This window comes from Cloeon dipterum, chromosome 2 (assembly GCF_949628265.1).
Source record: "Cloeon dipterum chromosome 2, ieCloDipt1.1, whole genome shotgun sequence".
Classification (NCBI taxonomy): domain Eukaryota; kingdom Metazoa; phylum Arthropoda; class Insecta; order Ephemeroptera; family Baetidae; genus Cloeon; species Cloeon dipterum.
The window spans coordinates 12684778-12710799 of NC_088787.1; the positions used below are offsets into that span (position 1 = coordinate 12684778).

The window sequence follows — 26022 nt, forward strand, 5'->3', positions numbered from 1 at the left end:
CAGGTCAAATATATATAGTTATACAATAGTGTGCTGAAAGTACTGTATCCATCCTTGGGATTATTTAATCAATCTCGTTTGCGCAGGGATTTCAGTTATCTGTAAATTATGACAATGAGTTAATCTTTTGAGGTTTAATTTTCGTTTAATAAATGATTGATGAAGGCAGGAAAAAATAGCGATTAAGATAAAGCATGTCGGCAGTTTTCGTACGTCATGAAAAAATTTGCCAATTGTTCATTGGAATCAGCAAATATTGTTATGTAATTGACCTGTTGTTTCATTTATGAAATACGAAATGCACACGAGATAAGCATCAAGCAAGCGGCAGTCTTTCGCTAAGAATTTATGGGTCAGATTTAATGCTAATAAGATTCAGAATAATAGATCCCTTGATCCAAACCAACGTGAAATGCGTTGGATGGGTATTACCTGTCTCAATTATATTGGGAACCAGAGAAATATCCTTTTATTAAATTTGAATTTGATTTAAAATGCCACTTAAATCAGCAAGTATTTACAATTAGTAATTTTGATTGTAACGTTGGGAAACGAACCAAATATAAGACATATACATTTTTTCAAATTATTTGCTATTTTTGCGGCTATTATGTAGGGAAGAAGTATATTTTTTTAAATTATATTATCACATTATAATTTGTATTGTTTTAAAAATTATAATATTATTAAATTTTCAAGAAAAATTGACATGCTCGTGCCTATATAGAAGCAATTGCTCGTAAGATTGCAATTCGTCACCGCAAAGTCCACAAGTTTGACACTTCTTAAATCATTATTTACGATGTTTTTAAGATAAGATAAAATGTGCATAAGAACAATTATCGGGAATTATTATAAAAACTAGAAAATCCCTCCTGCGTTCGCATTTTTTGTTTGGAAATCTGTGGATTAAGATGAAGATTGCCATCGTCCTCCTCAGTGCCTTCGCTCTAGTAAGGCTTATATATATATATATATATATATCAATTTTCTTTCCTACTGTTTCACTTGTGTTTCTGCACAGGCCCAAAGTGCGGCCATCGACGATGTCAGCCCCTATTTGGACGGCGGCCCAGTCGCAACTGCTGGTCAATTTCCGTGGCACGTTCAAATTGTCCCCGTCAATGTTAATGCGAACTTTTCTGGAATCCTCATCGCTCCTAATTGGGTGCTGACCTGTGCTGCCTGTATCAACAAGTAAGTTAATCAAGAGGATATAATTAGTCTCAGCCAACCGTGCCAACTGGCAATTTTGGGTCACGTGGGCAGCCGCCGGTGAAAAAGGATCAAAAATTAAAAAGAATAGCAAAGAATGTATTATCCCGCCTTTCAGGCCATTAAGAACTACCAAAAATACCGTCAGCCGCAAGCCGCCGGTGAAAATGGCCAGCCGCCGCCTTAAATTTCACGGCTGAGACCTCTCTAGATATATGTATAACTAAATTATGCCTTTTGATTGATCTTATTGCTCAGATCTCCCATTGGGCACGATTTGATCTTCGGAGCTCTCGACTTGGACAACGATGCTGAGCCAAACAGAATTACGAGAAGCATCGGCCCTGACGATGTCATCACTTTCCCTGATTACGACCCAAGTCAATTCAACGTCAACAACATCGCGCTTATTAAACTGCCCGAGCCAATTGTGTCTAGCTGTGATGCATCACTTTTGTTAATACTTCATCGTTATACTAAATTTTAAATTTTAGTTTACGTTGGATATATTGGCGGGCTAGGTGAGGCATCCAGCACATACGAAGGTGATATTGCAAGGATATCTGGCTTTGGATTCGAGTCCACAAGTGGTATTTTTTCATGTCACACATTAGATTAACAGGGTCACAAATAATTTAAATATTTCAGTTACCTCCGGGCAGCAACTTCTCAGATACACTGATTTGAACATTTCTCCAGACTCAGAGTGCAGGAACTTGGAAACAGGACAGATGTGCGCTACGCTTGTTACTCCTGAAACTGGACCTTGCAGGGTTTGTCCCCATTATTTTGTGTATTATTAGTGATTAATTTAAAATCGTGCAGGACGAAGGCTCCGCTCTTTACGTGTCTGGAACTGCTGGAACTGGAGTCGCCATTGGAATCTTCTCCTACGGTTATGCAGAAGGCGGTTGCCCTGGATCCACTACCCTGTTCACCAGGGTATCCAATTACCGTGAATGGATCGACAGCACCATTAATGGTGCTTCATCAACAACACCAGCAGTTTCTGATACTACTCCGGCAGTATCTGATACTACGGCAGCTACTGATACTACAGCAGTAACTGATACTACGGTAGTAGTCACAGATACTACACCAGTTGAGACAACTCCTGCATTGACAGTGCGAAATTTGCATTAAACTACAGCATCTAATTTTTAAATTGTCTATAAAATTGCAGCATTAAATCATAAAACTGGCAAGCACTGTGAAAAAATAAACCGTTCTCTTTGAATTAAAATAAATTTCATTTGGGCAAATTACCGTATGAAATATTTTGTTTTATATTTTCACCCGCCTTAGCGTTTCGAGGGTAGTTTAACGAGTCATAATTATCATATTTTTCGTTGATCTATAGGCCATCGTTTCTTAGGGTTGTAGGGGGATACTTCTGTAGGAATAAGGGAGGTAATGAGGAAAACAAAGGAAAAATTTGTGCACACGTGAGTGCTCGCCTATCAAGAGAGAGGTTGCCCATCTTGAAAGAGATCGATTGATACAAATCCCTTCGATGCTTGCGAAGTCTACTTATTGAAATTATAAGCAAAACAAATCAAACAGAAGTTTTTGCTTACTAAAATATTGATTTCTCTATTGAGGCAGTTGAAAACTGATACCACACGACACACAAGAAGTTTCCAGAATCGATTTTACGGACTTTCCTTGTTGTAAACTTTTGTCAAACGAAAGCAGGCTGATCAAACTTTAGTCCATTGTTTTACTTTGAGTTAGAAGGACGGCACTCTCCAGAAATGAAAACAACCGAATTTGACTTTAACTTGCAGCTTTTGCGCTGGGCAGGTATTTTAATCAGCTGCAGTAATTATTATTATAATAATAAGCGTTTTCTTTTTTGAGGTCTTGCAAGTCCTGATGACGAGCGCATCTCTAATTTAAACCTGCTCTACATATTTTTCTTTGCTGCGCCTTACTTAACCATGTCACTTTTAGCGATAGCTAATTTCCTCCTGTCCCCCTTTTCGCTGATTAACGCAACGATTTACGGCTACATTTTGGTGAACCTGCTCATAACCATATTCCGCATCAATTTCTTTCTGCGTAAACAGACGAAACTGGAACATTTGATGGGCATATTTTCAGGTAAATTTTGAACTAAACAAACTCATATCCTCGTTTTAAAATATATTTTACTAGAAAATTTTGGGCCAATCGACGAGCTAGACAAGGAGAGCAGGCACATGCGATCCGCGTCCAAAATGCGCATCCTGAAACTCTCAGTGACGGCGGTGGTTTACAATATTATTTCAGTTTTGATAACAGCAATCATTCCTGCTTCAAACAGGTTTTCTAATAATTGCATTAATCAATTTTATTAGATATCAATCTCATTTGCAGAATATCGCGTGCACTCGAGTGCCAGGAGGCGCAGTGTACGCGAGAAATGAGCTACGAAATATGGTTCCCGACCGACAGCCACCTTAAACCAACGTATTACTTTTTAATTTTGTGGCAAAGTAATTGTATAATAGCTATATTTGAATGATGTTAATTTTAGTCGCAAATCTAGTGTTGTCGGCATTGGTGTTCACGGCAATTTCCTGCTCGTGCGACGCATTTTGCTTCTCCTTGGTCGTTGCTGCGTCGGAAAGAGCTGATTTTTTGGCACAGACTGCGCCTATGGCTTTGGTCCCTGGCACAAGGGGGCAAATCACCCCCATTTTTAAAACCTGGATTAAGCACCATCAGTGCTACTTGAAGTAAATTTTACGATTAGGTAAAATCTACAGAGTTTGAAATTATTTCCATGCAGGGCTGTTGCAGAAATCAACGAAACTTTAGGATCTTTGATTTTCCTGACGCACGGATTTACAGGCGTCAGCATTCTTGCGTATTGCTACTTTTTCATGAGCGTAAGAACTAATTTATACAAAATATCACGGGTCGGAGGACAAAATTGGCATGAGCCCAATCGAATAAACTCAAAATTGGATTTCGTTAGTCAAATATTAATATTTATTTACTAAAATTTAAGAAATTGAGTAAAGCATTTTAGAATGTTGACAATGCACCCATAAGTTTTCCCATAACGTGTGTGATATTGTGGTGTTTTTTTAAGAAATTCCATTTCAAAACTCGAAAAACGCAATTTTTCAGAATTTTTCATAATTTACGCATGTTGTCTACTACAAATCTCGGGTTCTAACCATCAGAATTGCAAAAACTACCCACCGTTCTTGACCTCCCATTAATAGCTGAAGGGTTTAGGGGATGATAGACACCACCCCTTTCAAACCCCAGTAACAATTTTAATAGCAAATATTTACTAATAAAAGCACGCTTCCACGGCTCAAATTTTTTTTTAAATTATTCATTACTCACCTTTAATTACCACCACCACCCCATACTTGATTTAAAAATTAAAACTTTATGTATGTATATCAAAATTAAATGCAAAGTATGTTCGTTATAAGCTTTTTTAATTTTTTTTCAGTGGGGGTGTAGCTAAATCAGCTCTTTATCATTCAGCTGGTTAGAGGAGGTCGAGATGAGTCTAACAGAAGTGTGCATTTTTTGCAATTTTGATGGTTAGAACCCGAGAAGTGGAGTTTACAATGTTTGCAAAATATGAAAAAGCTGAAAAATTGTTTTTGAAGTAAAATGAACAGGATAATGACCTTTGACCTTAACTTAGAACATCAAATTTAGTGTCTATTCGATCGGGCCGGGTGAGAGCAATTCATAGCACACCATATTTTTCGAAACTGCACCACGGAAAGATGAGATTCGTCCCAGGTTTTCGAAATTTTCCCTTAAAACCCGTAAAAAAAATTGACGAATGATATCAATGCCAATTTCGTCTTTCAGAAACCATCTTTATCTTTTTATAACGTCACCTTTTAGTATTTTTCTAAAATAACTCTCATTGTCAATAACAAAGTACCCAGACAACCCGATCAACTCAGTGACCGTGATGACTATGGCTGGCTTTCTCGTCCAGATATTTGTTTACTCATCGTGCGGCCAGCGGCTTATAGACAAAGTAAGCGAACCGTCTCTTTTATCTCACGGGAAACTGACATCATCTAATTAATCCACGCAGAGCGAGAATTTGGCGAATCGCGTGCTGAATGCAACGCAGGTGGCACGAGGCGGGCTTCAGGGCTCTGGCGGCGCGCGTGCAAGCCTGCTCGTCGTGATAACGCGCCTCTCGGCCGGGGCGCCGCCCGAGCACGTCGAGCCGCTAGGCTTTTTCACCTCCTCCATGGAGCTGTTCGTCAGGGTGAATATATACGTTTAAAATGTATTAGAGAATTCATATTTCATGAGAGTCTTATTAAATTTCAGTTAATCACGACGTCCGGCCTGTACATCATGATTTTGTTGCAACTCCAATGAAACGTGGCGTCACTTTCGTTTTTTATGGTTTTGGTCTGAGCGTGAATAAGCACCAACCACCACTTTGTTATAGAACACAGAGCATTTCTGGCGTACAACAGCAGGAATAGTTATTTAAGGGGGTGTTAATCTCTCAAGCACTGGTTTTAAAATAACAAAACATGAGACATAATATAGAGGAAAAGTTTTTATTTATTTCAACCAAAGATAAGTTCTTAATTGGTGATTTAACCTTTTAAAAATAAATATAGTATAAACCGAGCTTAAAATTCAATTTTATCAATGTAGATGAAACGTTGTGGTAACGCATTTTTTAAGTTCATATATTTATATACTCGTGTGAGAGAAGAAAAATCACGCATGGCGTTGGGTCTTATGAAGAACAGGGAGGATATTGTTTTTGTAAGTTATCTGTGGCTGACATTTTAGTCTTTAAAAGTTTAATTTTAGATTTAGCAAAATGATTGATGCGGATGGAATATTTGCTGAACTATTTTCGTAGATTTTCTTATCTGTAGAGCACAAAAAGCGTAAATTTTACTTTGTAGGTTTTATAACCGATTAAAAGTGACATAAAACTGACAAGCAAAACAACTATCTCGTTTCTTCAACAATGTTAAATCCATTTATAAGAAACATTTGTTCGGTATCACAAAAAGTGTCGACTTATGAGAAGAACCAAGGATAAAGTAGTTGATAAAATAGAGGGCACGATAGTCTAAATTGTGAACTAAATCTTCACCATAAAAATCACCACTCTTTTTCGATCATCACTTATGCTGTAAACCTTTTATTGCATTTTACTTGCTTTTACGTTACAGACAGAGAATAAGGCGCCCCCACTAAAAAAACGTAGACAGTGCGCGTTATTTAAGCTTTGATCATTTTGATAACCACCTTGTTTTGAGGAAAAGTTCGAGCTACTCTGAAAAAAGCCCCTAAATTAAAATTGAAATTAATTCTTTCATTATGAATTGTGTTTGATCAAAACACAGTTAATTAAAATACCCCTTTAATCTTGCTACAACAAAGTACAGAGCGAAAACAGAGTTGAAAGGAAATTACAGACAAAATATGGAGTTAATTTTTTGAGTGAGTCTCTTTTACATTTTCAATGATCGCATAACCATTCATTTGTAATTTCAGTGAAACGCATTGACGTCAAACGATGAAACGTGGCGTCACATTTTGGCTTTGTATGGTTTTGGTCCGGGCGCGCAAGCACCAACCACCCCTTTGCTGTTGGGGGGAGCACACCCTTCTGGCACTTCTAGCTTATTGTAACGCTGCATTAGCGAGCGCGGAGAACAGCAGGAAAAAACTGTTTTTGGCTGCTCTGGATCCACAACCCTGTTCACCAGGGTATCCAATTACGTTGAATGGATCGACAGCAACATTAATGGTGCTTCATGAACAACACCAGCAGTTTCTGATACTACTCCTGCAGTATCTGATACAATGGCAGCTACTGATACTACGGCAGTAACTGATACTACGGTAGTAGTCACAGAGATACTAACACCAGTGGAGGAGACAACTACTGCATTGCCAGTGTGGGATTTGGATTAAACTACAGCATCTACTTTTTAAATTGTCTATAAAAAATTGCAGCATTAAGTCATAACTGGCAAGCACTGTGAAAAAATAAACCGTTCTCTTTCAAATAAAATTAATCTCATTTGGACAAATGACCGTCAGAAATATTTTGTTTTAGTTACACCCGCCTATTTCTAATCTAGAGGAGAAATAATATACACTCTGTGTGTTGGAGTGTGCAATTTTTTCAAGTAATTAGGCAAGGACGTCCCGCAAGGACATTTTCACACTACAAAAGGAAGACACGCTCGTCTCATTGCATTAAACTGAGTCATTGGAGTAAGTTATTCTAACGGCACACTGCATTTCAAAGATAGTTTTTTGGTCGTCCTTGGCTTTCTTGTGATCTTCCTCAACATTAAAATTCCAATATTTGAAAAATTCGACCTTCGGAGGTTGTTTTCGTGTTGAATATAATTCCACTATTTGATGCTTACGGAAAGCATATAAGAATATATTCTAATGAAAAGCAAAAGCAAATGAAATGAATTTTAACCAACAAGCTCAAATGGCAATATGATCACATAACCATTCATTTGTAATTTCCGTGAAACGCATTGACGTCAAACGATGAAACGTGGCGTCACTTTGGCTTTGTATGGTTTTGGTCCGAGCGTGAAAGCACCAACCACCTCTTTGCTGTTGGGGGGAGCACACCCTTCTGGCACTTCTAGCTTGTAACGCTGCATCAGCGCGGAGAACAGCAGGAATAAATTGTTTTTGGCTAGCGTTTCTCCCAAGCACTGCCTTTTGCCTAAAAATAAACTTAATTTATAAATTCGATAAATTCAGTAATTTTTTTTAACTAACCAGATCCAAATGGCAATAAATAATCGGGTTTGAGCAGTTTGTTGTCTTCGGAGATGAAGCGTTCCGGCCTGAAATTTTCTGGATCACCCCAGATTTTCGGATCCATATGCACGTGTGCAAGATTTAACAATATTCGCGAGTCCTGGGCCGTAATTTTTTGTGTGTTACTAGATTTTTGCCTCAAGTTTTGCGGAATACCTTGGGGAAAATGTAGTTGCCGAACGGAACGTCCTGCTTTGCGTAGAGTGGAGCGTGTGGTACAGCCAGCGGTGCGACTGTACTCATTCTCAACGACTCTTGAATTGTAGCTTCTACGTAGGGCATTCTGAAAATTAAATCATTGATTGGAAATAAAAATTGCCTCGCTTGATCACTTGACTAAACAGGGAAAGCGCCTATTTTTGCCCGGCCTGTTTTTGATGCGTATTTGGCTTTTTTAAATTCCAAAAACTTTCAAAAAATTTCAAAAAATTTCTTCTTCCAAGCAAATTATGCAAATATGCTCAATACTACTTAAATAATCAATTAAAACTTCGATCTACGGATTAATGGAGGCACCGAACCTAAAATATACATTTTATTTCAATTTTTGTACTTTGGCCGATCGTTGAGGCTCGGAAGTCGGTCGCTTCCAACCACAGCGTCAATTTCCTCTTGCACTCTCCTCTGCACCTCTGGATTGCACACCATGTAGACTAAAATAAACGCCATTGCGTTGAAAGTCGTGTCAACTCCCGCGAGGAATAGGTCACCCATCACGAAAACAAGCTGCTCCTCTATCACAAAAATATATGTATTTTCGATTTATTTCTATAATCAGCTCACCATGAAATGAGGTATCCTTGTTTGCTTTATTTTTCTCAATCTCTATTAAATACATGTCCAAGAAGTCCCTGGGATTGTCTGGATCGAGACTTTCTTTGTGCTTGTTTGCGTCATCCTTTGGAGAAAATTTCGGTTTTACATTTACTAATTTAAAATCAAATTAAGGTAAATTGACACAGGGCAACAATTTATAAGTTTTATCAATTTGTTCTAAAATTAATGTGCAGCAATCAAAAGAGCTTTGCTACAGTTAAAATTTTATCCAAAACTTCCAGCGCTTGATCATATTTTCTAGGCAGATTTCGATTTCTCTCATCTATCCAACGCACACACATTTTAGGGTAACTCTTCTATTTTAAATTAAATAAGATTTCAAATTGAGAACATTCCTCGTAGTGCTTCCTCTGTTCAATTTTGACTTTAAATGTTTCTCAAGGATTTTATTTTATGCGTATAGGCAGTAAGGATTTTCCGGGATTAGCAATAATCTTTAAATGTGTCCCATTTTTTAAAACTGTTCGTATCAAGTTATTCTGGTCACCATGATAAAATCCCTGACTCTCTGTCGCACGTCCTTGAACTTCTCGAGTTCCGTGAGCCAAGGCGCGACGTCGATGACGATTGGGAAGCAGACGGCCAGTCCACCGGCCGCGTTGAACTGGCTCGAGATGTCTTTGACGATGCTGATGAGCTGCTGGAGGCGGATGTCGTCGTGCGCGTACCTCTGCCCGGCCGTGATGTACCACAAAACGTTGATGCTGGCCGTGCCCAAAATGTTGTACAGCTCGACCGGCTGCGAAAAATTTGATCCCGCCTTTTTGGCCACCTCGGTAACCAAGCATTCTGCTTCTTCGTGAATTATGCACTCCATGCTCTTCTTGCCGAATCCCAAATCCTTGAGGTGACGCAATGTGAACCGTCGCTGCTCCTTCCATTCCTCGCCGTGGTTAAAAATTAGTCCTAGAGAATTATAGGAATTAAAATATATTTATTTGCGAGCTTAATATCTCAGCGAAGAATATCATTCTTGGAAAACGACTTAGTGTTCGGAATCACCAACAGATATAGCGCCACCGTTTATATACAGTTCTCGGGTCCTTGAACTGAAATTCCATAGATTCAATCCTGCTGCTGAAAACCATATCATCTGTTCTGCAAGTCCCGAAAGAAACTACAGAATTCTTTAAACTAGAAAATGGTAAATTAACTGTGGCGCCATCTGTTGGCAGCTCCGGACATATTAGGTTCGTTCCAAATTGGCAACTTTTCCCAATATTTAAATTTTGTAATTTTTAAATTTTGCTTTAAGCTCCTTGAATAAGGAAATTAATCAATAATATATGTTATAAATTAAAAAACCTTCCAAATTTTAATAACAATATCTAACTCTTTTTGGTAAAATATTTTTATGCTAACAGTAAAACGTCAAAGAAATTTTAAATTAATTTTCAATACTTCCAATTCTATTTCACTCGTCAAACCTAGTACAAATAGTAAAAAAATGTATCTTCTCGTCAATGACCTTACCATATTTCCTCCCTTTTTGCATTATTTGACCAATTTTATTAACAGTGCGGCCGCAAAGGTCTTCTCTCATGCCAATTGATCTGATTGCCTTGTAATCGGAGATAATTATCGTTGGTTGTGCTCCCATGTACATGCCCATAACAGGACCGTACCTTTAAAATAATAAATATATATAATTCAAATTAAATATAATTTAAAAAATGCACACTTATTTGAGAGGCCGGTAAAAAGTTCGTGAATGACCCCGCCTTTCGCTCCTCTCATAACCTCTAGCAGGTTCCCGACGATTGGCCATCGCGGTGGTCCTGGTGGAAATTTATCCGGCTTCGAACTGAGCCACCGCAGCAAAAGGAAAATCGACGCTAAAAAGAGAATCACTGGCACAAATCCGGCCATGGTCACCGGTTTAAACTGACTGGCAATGATTGTGGGGGCCAGGCTGATAACTAATTTGAACCCATAATATCTTATCTCAAGTGACTATAAATTTGACTCTGTTTACCCTAGCGCTTCGGAAATCCCGTGTTACCAATTATTTGAAGGATTAATTTGTTTGTAAATTGCTATTTTATTTATTCAGGCAGAGACGTATATAAACCGAATTAGTACGAGATCCGCGGTGTGAATTTGGCCTTGTACGGTTTGGGGCTGAGCGTGAGAGCTCCGTGGAAGTCTTGGCTGTCGGGCGGATTGCTTCCCTTGGGCACCGACAACTCGAAGCGCTGAATAATTGAAGTGAAAAAGAGAAACATGTTGCTGCGGGCCAGGGTCTCGCCCGGACACTGCCGCTTCCCTGAAACGATCAATTAAACAAGTGCGCCCCGCGACGGAATTAATAAAAACGAACCGACGCCGAAGGGCATTAGGAATTCCGGCCGCTTCACTTTGTTGTCTTCCGTGAGAAAGCGCTCGGGACGAAAGTTCCTCGAGTCACCCCAAAGTTTGTCGTCGCCGTGGATGTGCGCCAAGTTGATCAGAATTCGAGACGCCTTTATTGGCAAAATAATTATAATCTTTAGATAAATTATTCTTATTTAAACGCCAAAAACCTTTGGAATATTATAGCCATGGAAATTCACATCTTTTTCCGCGTGCAAAACAGCGTGCGGCACCGCAAGTGGCAGGACAGAGCTCATCCTGAAGATTTCTTCAATTGTTGCTTCAACATACGGCAAACTAAATACAAAAAAAATGATTAATTTGTTAAAAATCCTAATTTTAATCAACCTTTTCCTATCTTCAAGACTCGGTAATCTGCTCCTGCCGACCGTGTGAATGATTTCCTCATAAACCCTTTGTTGCACTTCAGGGTAGCACACCATGTAGAGGAGAGCGAACGCCATTGAGTTAAAGGTTGTGTCAAGGCCGGCCATAAACATGTCGCCGATTACAGCAATCAGCTGAGCACCTTTTATAATCGCACCAAGAGGTTCAAAATTATGGATGGTTTCTTTAATTATGAAATTTCTTTTCCGGTTAAATATTTACTCTCTATAAATTAAAATTTCATCGAAACTGTGGAAGTTTTCGTTTTTTTTATTATACGCAGTTGATTTTATCTGATCGAGTCCATTATTTGGGTATGCAACTTGCATGACTCAACTGTGGTGCGTGCTGCTTGACATAAAACTCTGCAGGGGACTAAAATCTGCGATATTTGTAAAGTTTAAATGCAACATCTACCCAGCTAGCAAATTGTGTTCTTTTAATGTTGTTGTATTCACTCACTCGAAAATGAGTCATGGATTTTATCCTCTTCGCTCTGCTCTCGTAGTTTTAACAAGTAAATATCGATGAAGTCTCTGGGATTCTCCTTGTCTAATGTTAAAATGTGATCGTGTATCCTCTCCTGCGAAAAATGTATTTTCAACTAAATCCAAGAACTAATAGTCTAAAAAATCTGCTTAAAAATGTGGACTTGATTAAATAATCACAATTTTTAAATCAAAATCCTGTTCTCAGGCTTGTTAATTTTACAATTTTAATATTTTGAGTACTTTCCCGGATTTTCAGGTTTTTTAAACACGAAGAATCGACAATATCTCGGAATCTATTGAAGATGACATCCAGTTGAATTAAATTTTATTTTAAATACCTTTTTGGTGTTTCGTCACCAAAACTTTCAAAGTCGGCGAGTTTCGAAATAAAATTTCAAGCACACACATTATGTTTTTTTAATTTCAAGTGAACACAAATAAATATTGTAAATTTCGTAAATTTCAAATTCAATGTACCTTGAAATATTTATGATATATTATGTTTTGGCTGAGACCTCTAATAATGTATTATTTTGTCTCGATATAATTAACATACCTGGATGAACTTTTCCAACCTCTTCCTGACGTCGATGGCGTCTCGCAGTTTGGACGCCGAGCCGGGCAGCAGCGACATGAGCCAGGGGAAGGTGCTGTGCGCGGTGCCGGCGGCATCAAGGTTGTTGGCCAGCTTCCTGATCAGCCCGGCCAGCAGGTTGACCCTGGGGTCATCGTGCGAGTACCTCTCGCGGGCGATCACGAACCACAGCACGTTGACGCTTGCCACGCCGAGGATGTCGCTTAGCTCGACGCCGTGCGAAAAGTCGGCGCCGGCCTTGGTCGCCACCTGCCGAAGGAGGTCTTCCACCTCGGCGTGGATCACTCCTTCCAGGCTCATTTTGCCGAAGCCCAGCTCGCGCATGTGACGCAGCGTGAATCGCCGCTGCTCGCGCCAGTCATCGCCGTCATTGAAAATTAAGCCTGGGACAAAATAGCGTACAGTTGGAATTATAATACTATATTATATAGAGTCAAGTGATTTTTTTCCCCCGGAAATTTCAGGAAATAACTATTTTCTTCCGATGGTTTTTAAAACCTACTATTTTCACAATCAGCAATGACTTCCACCAAACATCCTAAGGAAACGTCTCGTTACCCTTAATAATCTCCCAATTCAATTTAAACCTTTTTTCAGGTGTTTTCCCAATAGAGGAGGACCTTTCTGTCTATTAAGTAATAAATAGTGTCATCCCTCGTAGGTTGAAATTTTAGATTTGATTTTTCTGCAGACATGTCTTGACTACAACTTTTGCTCTATAAATGGGAATTTAAATTTTAGTGTTTAAATTTTTATTAAATATTTTGCTTTTTTCAACAGAAGATTTATATTTTATAGACATAAAAGAATTTTTCTCTCAACTTTCAAACATCGAGAAAAACGATTTTTAATTAATTTAAATGTTTGAAGAGAAAACCAAAAATTCCCCTCCAGAATATTTTTGAACTTGACGTTACAGTTTATTTAAAATAATCAGAAACGGCGTACCCACCGTTGGAACGGCGAATTCATGTGCAATTTGACCCTTAGAGCAAATTGTACTCAGGGATATAATCAGGGTGTTTCCTGAGAACCCTAAAGAGTTAAATTACACACGTTTTCTGAAAGCTCTTGACTTGGCTGTTCCAACGGTGTGCAGATCTTGCAGCTAGAATTTACAGAGCCCGTCTAGCGTCGTTAAAGAGGCTACACATACAAATGAGAATTCAATAATATAGCGATCGCTCCAAGACTACCCTGACGCCAGGCTTCGATTTTTTAATTGTTCTGATGGGCCTGTCTGACCCCAGAAATTGCCCAGAGAGGGTAAAAATTACTCAATCGAAGCAAAACATGATTTTAATTTTCACCATCCTGAAAATTTCTTTTTTGGACAACTTTTTGACCCAATACTTAAAACAATATAAATAATACTCTGTTTAAGATTTTAAAAAATGAAAAAAATTGGAAAATTCCATAAAACATGGGTTACATAATTTAAAAGTTTTAAATGACTCAATGAGCATCTTTCAACCTCTTTAGCCAATCAGGAGCCAAATACTTAATCTTATATTTTAATTTTAATGTTTGTAAATAAACCAACTCTATATATTTAATTAGAAAACGTATTTTATCCATTTATACCAAACTTTTTCTCGTCTTTGTTATGAATGCGCCTTCTTGGTCTTCCACACAATTCACCCATAGAGCTGAGTTCCCTTGCCATTTTAAAATCGCTAACCACAATCGTCGGTTGGCTGCCCAAGTGGATTCCCATGATGCCGCCATAGCTAGAAAAAAAATCAATCAAACAATAGAAAGAAATTAAAATCCAGAGTCAACACACATTCTCGAGAGCGTTGCAAAGACCTCTTGCTTCCCTTTGTCGCTGGACAGAACAAAAATCTCGAGATAATTCCCGATGACTGGCCATCTGGGCGGGCCAGGAGGAAAGTTCCTGGGCTTCCTGCTTGCCCAGAAAATAAAAAGTAGAATTACTGCCGCAAGCAACACAAAATGAAGCATCCTTTGCGAGTGACTTGCACAATGAGCTGTCAGACGCACTTGTCAGTTCGTTTCTATTCCGCTGATACCACATTATCTCGTGTTTGCTAGCTAAATATACTATTTCTCCCTTATCTGCTTGCACGGTTAATTAGAGAAATGAAACGAAAGTGCTTAAAAACACAACTTTTATTATCCCATTGGCAAAAATAATCTCCAACTAGAAAGTTCGAGGCGCGCAAAAATAAAAGATTAAAATCTATTTTGAGCAAAAGAAGAGGAGTCTCATTTCCCCAAAAATTCACTGTCTGGTCACGCAATTAAAATAAATCAACATTGGTCCAAAACTATTCTGTCGCATGAACCTTAGAGGCAAGAGTATTACAAAAGACTGAACATTTTTATACAAAATAATCAACAAACACCAGTCACTTTAATTCTTCTTCTTGCTGGCGCCACCACCGAGCACCTTCTTTCGCTGTCCAAACATGTGCAGGTACATTTGAGGGAACACTGCAAATACATTAATTAGATATTAATTGAATTTGCTTCAAGAATTGCTTCTTACGTGGAACATAGAGAGCCATGACGATGACCAAGAAGTACTGATAGTTGAAGGTGGCGTTCCAGCTGTTGGGAAAGGTCAAAGTCCACTGTTTGCTCGCGCCCACAAGCTGAGAGGCCGCCCACAGGCACAGCAACTCGCCAGTAACTCCAATTGGGTAGAGAGCAATGAAGAAAGTGTACCTGAAATTGAAAGAGATTGATTTTTATCAGGCATATCCATGAGATTTAGATTTTGAAAAAATAGCAGAATTAAGTTGGTTATTTTGGGTAAATTGTTGATTTTAGCATGGAATCAAATTGCTTGAAACTTGTATTTTTATGTACATTTCCTTTGGAACTAATCTGATCTATTTAAAATAAAATTTTGCTAACGATAATGCAACATAATTATGAACAAATTTTCAAATCACTGGACTTTTCTATTTTTATTATTTTTGGCGTCAGGGTATAGCTTTTACCTGCACCAGACGATGGGGTAGATGGAAACACCGAGGATTCCCATGGCGTAGAAGCTGTAGCGAATGATCTCAGTGACGGTCCAGGCGAAGAGCAAAAAGTGCAGACCCTGACTGTCGGAGGCGCCCTCGACGCCGATCAGCACGCCGCACACGACCATCACCCTGGAGGCTACTTGGAACAAGGTGACCATGGCGTTGGAGGAGACCAGGCCGAAAATGGCATGGAACACCTGCAGTTGGAATTTTCAGTAAGATTATTTTTTGTTTAAAAAAATATCGTAAAAAAGCAAACCTCAAGGACGGCGGCGTTCTGGAAAATAATCAGGGCGGTCCGGACGATCTCCCAGAGGGACTGCTGGGGCTTCGGGTCGGCCGTGTAATACTGGCCCATCAAATACAGAATGTAACTCCATCTGCAAGGTGTCCAATTCTTATTTCAAATCATTTGTTTACATTTGAAAGGTGCCTCTTTTGACTCACCCTGCAACCTGAGCCCCGTTGTACGCGAGCAGGTAGGTTTTGCCGAGGAAGCCGACTTCTTTCTTGGACTTACTGGCCGTCTTGTTCGCCATCCTGTCGATGGAACTAAATTTTTCTTCGCTCGAGATTGTGCAAATTCACCGCTAGCTTATCCAGTGGTCGGTCAGTGTGACCTAGCAGATTTTAAGTGCCTGGTCACTACGTCATCGAGGTCACGTGACCTCGTAGATGACACGCCCCCTTTTGGCGCCAAGGATTATTTCTCGTCAGCTCAAACTTGAGTATTGAGATTGCTGAATGAACAATAATAATTATATGTAGATTCGAGCGACAAAATGAGAACCTCTTTTTTGTGTGTAACAAAAGTTATAGCCGATTTGAGTAATAGATGATGTTAGCTCACTCGTAAAATCAGTAAATAATATGAATTTTTTCATTATTTTTTTATGATTTTGTTTGTAAATAAATATTTGTGTAAATTGTACGCTAGTGGAATGACGATGATCGTCATCCTGCGCAACGGCAACGTAGCAAAACAAAAAGATTCCCACGGAAAGTCAAATTATCGCCCTTCTCGCGCCTGCCCGTCCTCACAGAATCCGTCCCTGATTTTAATTGCTGTGTGATTTTACTCAGCCTATTTCGTATCGTGTCCACTCGTATCTTATTTTTATATGTCTAATCCAGTCTGTTCTGTCGCGATCATCAATTCCACTAGCGTACAATTTATACAAATATTTACAAATGGAAAATCATAAAAAAATAATGAAATTCATTTCATATTATTTTCTGATTTTACGTGTGAGCTAACATATATATATATATATATATATATATATTACTCAAATCGACTATAACTTGTTACATGTATGAATCAAATAATATAATTTTTCATCCAACCTTAAAAAGGTTTAATTCAGGGGTTCACTCTGTCCATCCGATTTTTTTTTCTGAAATATCAAACAACTTGCAGGCTTTATTATATTTAATAGAAAGTAATATTTTCCTACTTTTCTTGATATTTCTAATCTTTGTATATATCTTTATGTGTCAATTTAGGTTTCGAACCTGAAACAAGCTGGTAAAACTTAGGGATCGTGTACCTGTCTGCTCTGGTTATAAAAGTTAAGAAAACTGCAAGGTCGAGAGCTTACGTTAATTCATTCTACTGTGTTGTCGATTTCTTTTACCTTATTTTAAAAGCTTGTAACCTCCGGTTTTCAACCACGGATTTTAATTCAGAGGTTCGTCCGATTGTCTGTCTGGTTTTTCCAAATAGAAATAATAAAAATAGCACGACGAGCCTCAAAGAAAAACGTTTTTCTGCTGTTCATGTTTATTTTTAAATCTTTGGCGTCCTCGATTTTTTCTTTTTTGAAAAAAACGACTGCTTGATGAGAGCTTGCTGGACAGCCTCTTAAGAAAAAATGAATGTGTACAAGGTGAGAATTGAAAAAATAAAACTTTGCAGGTTCGATTTAGTGTAGCCAATAGAGGTGCTTTTTTCCTTTTATGTTATTGGCGACCGTAATTTTACAACACACATAAGTATGAACAGTTTTCCATTTTCCTTTTGCTCAGATAATCATTGCTATCATTTGACCATTCAAAAAGAAATCAACATGTGGTTGAGGAAATACAATTCTTCTCTTGTTATTATCATCGTGATTAGAATTGGTAGGAATTGTTGTGGAATTGCCAATGAAAGGACAGAACAATAAGGCTTCCTACAAAATGAGTCGATTTGTAACTTTTTGTCTCAGCCGATCGATCGTTCCTTCTTTCGTCGAGCATCGTTGAAGTTCTTTTTTTATAATTATTCTCGTTTACTTGTCCTTGAAGTAGACACTTGTTCACTTTTCACAGCTTCACTGAAGTCCATTCAAGTTCGGATTTTATCAAGAAATTGCAACAGTTCAAATTCAATCGATAACACTTTTTGTCTTTTCCTCTCGAAATTGAATAAAATAAATCAAATTTGAAACATAAGCAGGATAGGGTTCGTATTTACTCTCTTTTTGTAGTTTAGAAAAAGTCAATCAGTTCGTCTGCGGTTAGTGTTTGCACAGAAACGGGATTTGATAAATATATTTAAAGTTCTTCAACCGTCGCACTAAATGTCCAATAAAGAGGGTCTTCTTTCGTTTGATTATTCACTGCGGCAGGGAGAATTCATTCATTGTAATTTAAGAAGTTCAACAAACCAGTAACCATGATTTTCAATATGTTATACGAGTCACAAACCACCACAAAAACCAACCACTTTTTAATTTTCAGCAACGTTAATTCAAAAGCACTTCTTGTCGAAGAAACTACGGGTCCGGACAGAAACTAGGCCGCTTCCCTGCATCGTCTTCCAACCGTGTTTAGCCTTCTTCGCGGCAGCAGCGCTTCAGTCAATTAGGGGTGCTTCTTTTTTGTTTGCCTCTAATACACGTTGATTCAACAGCTCAATTAATCAAAGAGTGAGGTTTGTGAGAGAATTGTGGAAAAAATGTATTTTAGGCCAGCCCTTTTCCAAAAAGAGAAAGAACGAAAAAACTAGTTCCCAAAAATTTAGTTTTGATATTCTGGCTGGTAAAAAAAAAAAATGAATGCAATTCGCGCCCCTCGAAAGTTGTCCTCTCCTTCAGTATGCTCGGAAAAAATAATCAAGATAAAATCAAAGGCACTTTCGACAACAATACATATGAAAATAATATCCGATTAAAAATAATGCAGATTCCCAGCCAATGTGGAAAGTAAGAATTAATTAAATGTAAAAAAAGAATAGCCGGCCATTTTTTCGCTTTTCCCATTCAAATACACAAGCTATTCGAGTAACAATGGACAAGCATTATAAGGTGTATGTGAGTGTTTGTGTGTATGTGTCCGTATGTGTGTTATGCAAAAGGGTTCAAGGATAATGGCAGAAAATTGGCTGATGCTATTTTTTCCTCTTTTTCTCAGTTCCTGGAAGGGCCGCCACGACCGCGCCCACGCCCGCCACCGTCACCTCGCTCCTGAAACAAGAATATTTTTTGTTAATTTATGTCACAGACAAGAGGATTTTGTTGATGGATGACTTCGAGATAAAAGGAAACTTAACAAGGCAATCTAATCCTAGATAATAGCTGCCGTTAAAAGTCTCTGTAAAATTATTTTATTTTACACGGCTCTCACACCAAACACATTTTTTGAAATACTCCAGGCTAAAATTATTATAGCAAGAATTGTAACTGTGAGTCACTCATGACTAGTTTGGTGAATTTTGACGGGCTGTGTTGCACGGAGATATAAAACATGCTATTTTAACCACACATTAGCCGTCTAACTAGACTTCATGTCTGAGAAAAAGTGAATTATTATGTTTAATGTCATGTAGTTTTAATTTATAAGTGGATTTTTTGTTTGGAACAATTTTAAAATTCCAGCATAGAAAGTGTTGCTACTCTGGAACACTTTAAATAACTTCAATTTATGGTTCATGTAATTTCATATATTACGTGTGAACAATAAACAACGATTTATTTCAAATTCATGCATTTGTTGCGACACGAAACCTAAGTAAGAATATGTTATTTTCATTGAAATCTCGACAAAATATTAAGATTATTTTTTGGAATTGTTTTGTGCAATTTCAATAAAAAAACCATTTAAAACGGCGCGTAAGAAACCCATATGATTCGCAACAAAGAAAGTTAACAAATATAGGGATAATATCTCAATTTAAAAATCACAACCCTACTCATTACGTATTTTTTTCTATAGCTTTCCTCTAAATGCAAATTAAAAATTGAAATAAGCCTGTGCTAATTGCTTCACGATTTGTTTGATCGCTTGGACAGAGTTTACTGTTTTTAAAATATTGCTGCTGGCAGGTTCAAAGGAATAATCTTGTCTTTAAGGAGGAATTGGAAGGCCGCAACAATTAATAACTGCTAAAAGTGAATTTGTATCCAAAAAATGGCTGATGGAGTGATGGATGACAATTTTTAGTAAATAATATAGCATACAATTTAGTATATAATGTAAATAATTTTTCTGGTTGCAGACTTTGTTCTTCATAAACGTGGCGACGCAAAATTTCAAATCATCCGCGTTTTGATATCACCAACAGATAGTGTCAATGAACAATTTCAATTTTTTATCCGCTTCAATTTAGGACTTAAGCATGATATTTTTACTTAACCACTATAGTGAACAAATTTTTTAAAACAAACTATACGGCAATTGGCTAGACTAATTTTTGTTTTCATCATATACATATATATATATATATATATATATATATATATATATATATATATATACTGTTCCTTATTATCATATATATTCGGTGGAGCCATCTGTTGGCGGCTTACGCAAATGGGGAATTGCGTGAATTTCCCCTGGTTTAATTTCGAATTTAAATAAATTATTTCCAAGCAAATATGGGTCTTGAAATCGGCAAAAAATATAACCTTTTGAAAAACCTTGATAAAATTCCAATCCCACGTGAAATTGTTCTTTTGCTTTTAATTTTATTTCGGTGGAAAATAATGCCATTCACCTTTGACGGCGGCTGCGGTTGGTGTTGCTGCTGGTTCTTGCGGAAGTCCTCCTCCTCCTGCCGTTTCTCGTAGTGCGAAAAGTCGTCGAAGATGGAGGTGGAGTGGCGGTACTGGTGCATGATCTTGAGCACCTGGCGTCCCTTCTCGAAGGGCACTTCCTGCGTGTCGCGCGAGTTGGTCACCGGCTTGCCTTCGTTGTTCTCGAGCCTGATGTGGCGCAGCTGCACGTTTGGCACGTCCTTGACGTACACCCAGCGCACCCTGAACTGGCCCTTCCACTTGTCCTGCGACCACACACTAGATGACGCGTGATAGTCCACCGGCGAGGTCATCAACGCCATGCCACAGAAGTGACCCGAACCGTTCACAGAGAAGAAGAGCAGCACGCTGCCCTTGGCTGCCTCGCGCTCCCGGTACGCTGCGTCCAGCCGCTTGTTGCCGTGCTCCGTGCTGCACCAAATTTCGTATTTTATCGACCTGTAATTGAATAAATGCAAAAATAAGAACACAATTCCATGGGTTTCTTTGTTAAAAAACCCGTTGCAAAAAATCGGAATAATTAAAAAAAAATGCAGTGCAGTGGTCAAAACTAGAGGTCTCAGCCAGTCGCGCTGCGCCGCGCCAGCCGGCAAATTTTGGGTCACATGGGCAGCCGCCGGCCGCCGTGATTCTGGCTAAGCTGCTCCAGCCACACCAGTGAAAAGGGGTCAAAAATTAAAAAGTGCAGGAGAAAAAAATGTCTTCCGGTCCTTCGGGCCATTAAGCACTATCGAACATCACGTTTACAATATTTTCAGCCGTTCCAGCTGCCGCCTTAAATCTCGCGGCTGAGACCTCTAGTAAAAACCAGTTTTCCTTTTTCAATGTTCACCAGTTCCTTGCAGGCAATTTTTACAACTTGGTTTTCAATGATTTTCAAATTATTTGTTCATGACCTCCACTTGAAAAATTGAGGCAGAAAATAGCAACGTCAAAGAAAAATTCTGCATGGTAGAGGAAATTTTGACCAATCTGACCGCTACATTTAGATTTTTAAGTGGGAAAAATTCATTTTGAGCATTTCTTGCGCAGTAAATAGATAAAAATTGAGTGGTAAAACCCAGTAAAATCCAGTGGTGAAAAAACCGGATGGTAAGCAAATTTAATGCAACCCTGAAAGAAAATCAATAGATAAAACCATGTGTTCCCAAAGGAAACATTCAGATTAATTCCAGTCACTCAGCAAATATAAATAAACAATAATTTGGTATACAGATATAATTTACCCATTCCATAATTCGAAAAATACGCTGCATGATTTTAAGATGTTCCGAAAAATTTCGATTTCGTTAAATTGATGAAAATTTGCGCTTGCCTGTGAATATCATCCTCCGAATACGACTTGATGACAAAAAACCTGGCGCCTTTTGCCGAGAGGTCGTAGTCGGTGGGGTTGTAATTGTTCTTTTCCCTCAGCTCGTCTAGGATGGGATGCGAAGGTGCGGGAACTGACGGAGCCAGAGGGGATGGGATTTGGCTTTGCAGTTGAGGCAACGGTGGCGGCGGCTGAGCCATAGAACCTGCAAGAATATTCACCAATTGAAAGAGTTTCGGACAATTCCAGACTTTAGACTTAACATCCTGCAAGAGCATCTTGTGCATTTTGCAGACTTGAAAAATAAATCAAATTAAGTGCAGCACAATCTTTTTTCTAATTATTTTTTGAGTTTATATTTAGACTAATTTGTTATATTATGATCATGAAACTTTGTATCTAATTTTCGGAGGTTTTTTACATGAAAATATCCTGATTAGAATAAAAATACGTTTTAATCATATGTATAAATGTTCCTTCACCTTAAAGCCACAATTTCAGCAGTGAAAATTGTGGTAGTTATGGCAAGGTTTTCACTTTTGCATTGTCTCGTGACGAGATTGAGGTTTCGAGAGCCTCTACCCCGTTTTGTGGAAACATGCTGTTGAAACCAGAGTCAAAATTCGGCAAGTTGAGCATTATTTTTTGTTGCTAGTCGCCAATGAAGGCTGATTCAATCTTAAAATCGTGATTAGGGTTGGGCAGGAATAATTTTTATGAGACGCCATTCTCAGCGTAAATAACATGTTGACAATCAGGTAAATTAGGTGGCGCGCAACTTACAAAAATCAGGTTGAGGTGGGTGCATGGGGTGGTGGAGAACAGGTGGTGCGACGGTCATGCCCGGGGCGACAGGGGGGTACTGCTGTTGCTGCGGGGGCCCCAGCTGGGGCGCCCGGCCGCGCATGTTGACTGGCTGCGTGGCCCACGAGGCCCTGGGCTGCGCTGACGGCGGGGCCACGGGCTTGAGGGACGCGCCGCCGTTCTTCGCCTCCCACGTGCCGATGTCCATGTTGTGCTTGGTCTGAAGCATCGGCGGCGGCAGCAGACCCCCGGCCTTCTTTTTTACCTGCGGCGTCGGCTTAGCGGGCGTGCTCGCCACCGAGGCCCACGTCAGCTTCTTGTTTGTGCCGCCCTGTGCAGAAGATTTTGTTAGATGGGCAGGACGTTAATTAGTTAATTGAGGTGGATTGGCGTCCATGGTGTAATGGAAGATGAGATAAGGCTGATAAGTGCACACATGAATGGATCTGACTTTGTTCTAACTGAATTTCTTGTTTTTTGATTCGGATTTATTTTGTAAGTTGAAAAATAACAAAATAACGTTTATTATGTATTGTACATATTAGACAATTTCAATTTTTATTTTCTTACAAGTAAATTCAGGAGAATTGATGATTTAATTTCTGGTGAAATACTCAATATTCGTTTTGGTTGATATGATTTTAGAAAATGGACTTAGAATGTAAAATTATTAAAGTTTTTGGAAACCCTGCATACCGTCCACGTTAGCTTCCTGTCATAATTCAACAAATGGAGTTGGAGTTGTTGGAGCTTTTCTCTATACTGAAAGCTTATTAAATTTCCAATATCTTAAGTAAATGGCACAAATTTTACTATAGCTTATTTTTCAGGAAAAATGATTGAAATTCACTCATTGAAACAAGATAAAGGGATTTCTGTCAAGATCCACTGTGATAGCTAATGGAAGAGCTAAAAAGTTAACAATCGGAAAGCTGATTAAAGTTCCTTTTCTTTACAACTTATTTTTTATAACCTTTTTTTATTTCAAAAAGGTAATTTAATTGAAAATCTAATTTTTAGGATCCAGGCCAAGCAAAGGTATTTGGAATTTGATGACAATTGGTGCAGGTGTTACCCTAGTGGACCTAAGGCTCACCATGAATGTGTCAATGTGATTAGCCTTTAATAATTCATTACGAGTTTACAAAATTCTTGAATGGAACATGATATCAATATATTCGCCAACAACTAAAACGTCAAGTGTGTAGAGTTTTCTGGTTAATGTTAACATTAATTTAGGTGCCTGAAACCTAGATAACAGGCACAATAATTGAAGAAATAATTTATTTTTAACATTTTCTAATTTACGAAGTTCTGGCTGAAAAGCAATTTAGCTAATTACCAGACTAACAGTCATTAAAAAGAAACCAGGCTTGAGTTTCGACACTCCTTTAGTGCCAAAAATAAAAGAATTGGTTTTGCTTGCAGCCAAAATTTTTTCAAGACACTCCTGTCACGATTAAAAAAAAAATGTTTCTCATAAATATCAGGAAACACCGTAACAATTTGTGATTTCAACTGTCATAAAAACATAAATTAAAAATCAGGGGAGCCAGGATTTCCATTCATTCCACTCACACAAGATTAAATATAAAACCATTAAATTTACCGGGAGGGGCTGCCCGTCCTTGAGGTCTTTGTCCTTGTCCTTGTCAGAGAGGCCGAGACCCTGCATGCCCTGCTCAACAGCCTTGACCCTGTCATCGCCCTGCTGCTGCGCCTGCTGCTGGGGAATGTAGCCGCCGCCAGAGGCGTCGGAGGCGGCACGGTAGTAGTCCTCGTAGTGCTTATTGCGTCCCAAGCCGGCGCCGCCAGCCCCTCCGCCCCATGTCGAGTAATCGGTCGCTCCACTGCCCGGAAAGTAGTTAAACGCGCCCGCTGAGAATGTTCATGATATTATAAACCAAGTGGAAAAAATCAATCAATTGCAGGGAGGAATTGTCACCTGGCCAAATCAGTCCATTCCAGCACATGACAGTTGTTTTCAAATACTAAGGAGATACTTTCAAGCCGCACTTACTTCAAGCAATACCCACTAATTTTCTTAGCAGGTGTTTTTTAAAAAAAGGAAATTCTTGGAAGAACACACGGGTCTGGGTGTCGTTGGGAAAGAGATAACCTATTTTGCAACCGACGGTCAGTTACAATAATTTTTCCTTCCGAACACGACATTCATGTTCAATCTGATTGATTAGCTAATATTTATGTTTTAATCACAATCAGCTCAGACCACAAACAGTGTAATAATCTCCATTTTTGATGGGGGACTTTGGTCTTTAGTGGAAAAAACAAGACGTCATGTGACCACATTGGATTGGAATAACAATGGACGAACCTGCTTGTTGGTTGAACGTGCCGAATCCTCCAGTGCCGAACATCCCGTCGATGCTGTACGGCTCGTGGGCGGCGGCTGCAGCCATTTGTCCACCGTAGCCGCCGAGGAAGGTCATCTGGTCGCCGCCGTTGGACCAAGTGCCGTCGTTGACTCCAAAGGTCTGGTAGGGGAAGGACGTAGTGCTGTAGTAGTACGGGTCCGAGGTGCCCATCGACGTCGAAATCGGCGTGCTGTAGCCTTGCTGCTGCTAACAGGCAGAGTTTGTAACAAATTTTAGACAAAGCATCAGGGTCAGGTGCTAACCGGGTGATGCGGCTGGGTACGCCATGATTCAAAGTCCTCGTGGTCGTTCACGTGCTCCTTGGGGCCGTTAGTCGCTGCAATACAATCAGAAAATATGACCGTGGATGCAATCAATGGGCCTGGCAAGCGGCGAAAACGCCCCCGCCGGCCGCCGACGGCGAGGTCACGCGCCCAGGAGCGCGCCCTGAGGAGTGCGAGTGCTCACCTTGACTGCCTTGGCCTTTCATCCGCTGAATGGACATTCGCCGGGTGCCCAGGAATCGTCGGTCGGGGCCTCGAGAGGAAAGACGGTGTGTCTGCACTTAACCAGCACTCGGCACAGTCGGCGAATGGTGCGGACCGCGCACTTTTGCCGCTCTAACGGGTGCCGACAAACTCGTCTCTTGTCCGCGAGCCTAGTCCTCGGCCGTAGGCACTACACTGCACCGTCGGCCAAGCGAGCCGCCTGCCGAACAACACTGGGAAAAACAGCGAAAAAGATTTCGCCGACTTCGTAGCACCGATATCAATGATGATAATGGCTGGCTACTATGAGAGTATGAGACGTGATTCACGCCTGCG

General features: G+C 39.3%; 5 protein-coding genes across 7 annotated transcripts; 2 read left to right on the forward strand and 3 right to left on the reverse strand.

Annotated features, from left to right (window-relative positions):
- Positions 1 to 836: 836 nt before the first annotated feature.
- Positions 837 to 2490, forward strand: LOC135937233 (vitamin K-dependent protein C-like). The gene is made up of 6 exons (XM_065480341.1): positions 837 to 953; positions 1025 to 1197; positions 1474 to 1655; positions 1710 to 1805; positions 1864 to 1988; positions 2041 to 2490. The coding sequence occupies exons 1-6, from the start codon at positions 915 to 917 to the stop codon at positions 2356 to 2358; spliced, it is 933 nt and encodes a 310-aa protein (XP_065336413.1). The 5' UTR covers positions 837 to 914; the 3' UTR covers positions 2359 to 2490.
- A 600-nt stretch (positions 2491 to 3090) lies between these two features.
- LOC135936351 (uncharacterized) lies at positions 3091 to 6908 on the forward strand. The gene is made up of 8 exons (XM_065479127.1): positions 3091 to 3318; positions 3373 to 3520; positions 3574 to 3692; positions 3746 to 3935; positions 3989 to 4088; positions 5117 to 5218; positions 5279 to 5458; positions 5524 to 6908. The coding sequence occupies exons 1-8, from the start codon at positions 3156 to 3158 to the stop codon at positions 5572 to 5574; spliced, it is 1053 nt and encodes a 350-aa protein (XP_065335199.1). The 5' UTR covers positions 3091 to 3155; the 3' UTR covers positions 5575 to 6908.
- Positions 6909 to 7081: 173 nt separating this feature from the next.
- Positions 7082 to 14664, reverse strand: LOC135937496 (uncharacterized). The gene is made up of 16 exons (XM_065480648.1): positions 14471 to 14664; positions 14269 to 14414; positions 12646 to 13067; positions 12061 to 12181; positions 11560 to 11740; positions 11382 to 11508; positions 11180 to 11321; positions 10938 to 11125; positions 10541 to 10812; positions 10333 to 10484; positions 9347 to 9765; positions 8806 to 8920; positions 8576 to 8756; positions 8179 to 8305; positions 7981 to 8122; positions 7082 to 7924 (listed from the first exon to the last, which is right to left on the reverse strand). Exons 1-16 carry the CDS (start codon positions 14647 to 14649, stop codon positions 7734 to 7736), a joined length of 3105 nt encoding a protein of 1034 aa, XP_065336720.1. The 5' UTR covers positions 14650 to 14664; the 3' UTR covers positions 7082 to 7733.
- A 138-nt stretch (positions 14665 to 14802) lies between these two features.
- Hacd1 (3-hydroxyacyl-CoA dehydratase 1) lies at positions 14803 to 16333 on the reverse strand. 2 transcript variants are annotated; one of them, XM_065479128.1, is made up of 5 exons: positions 16134 to 16333; positions 15946 to 16066; positions 15654 to 15883; positions 15197 to 15375; positions 14803 to 15141 (listed from the first exon to the last, which is right to left on the reverse strand). In XM_065479128.1, exons 1-5 carry the CDS (start codon positions 16223 to 16225, stop codon positions 15062 to 15064), a joined length of 702 nt encoding a protein of 233 aa, XP_065335200.1. In that variant the 5' UTR covers positions 16226 to 16333; the 3' UTR covers positions 14803 to 15061. The 2 variants fall into 2 exon arrangements, with proteins under 2 accessions (XP_065335200.1, XP_065335202.1); XM_065479130.1 differs by having other exon boundaries at positions 15946 to 16083; positions 16134 to 16285.
- A 2660-nt stretch (positions 16334 to 18993) lies between these two features.
- Ythdf (YTH domain-containing family protein) lies at positions 18994 to 26012 on the reverse strand. 2 transcript variants are annotated; one of them, XM_065481402.1, is made up of 8 exons: positions 25667 to 26012; positions 25462 to 25535; positions 25159 to 25402; positions 24433 to 24701; positions 22803 to 23154; positions 22020 to 22224; positions 20665 to 21142; positions 18994 to 19135 (listed from the first exon to the last, which is right to left on the reverse strand). In XM_065481402.1, the coding sequence occupies exons 1-8, from the start codon at positions 25701 to 25703 to the stop codon at positions 19079 to 19081; spliced, it is 1716 nt and encodes a 571-aa protein (XP_065337474.1). In that variant the 5' UTR covers positions 25704 to 26012; the 3' UTR covers positions 18994 to 19078. The 2 variants fall into 2 exon arrangements, with proteins under 2 accessions (XP_065337474.1, XP_065337473.1); XM_065481401.1 differs by having other exon boundaries at positions 25159 to 25405.
- Between the last annotated feature and the right edge of the window lie 10 nt (positions 26013 to 26022).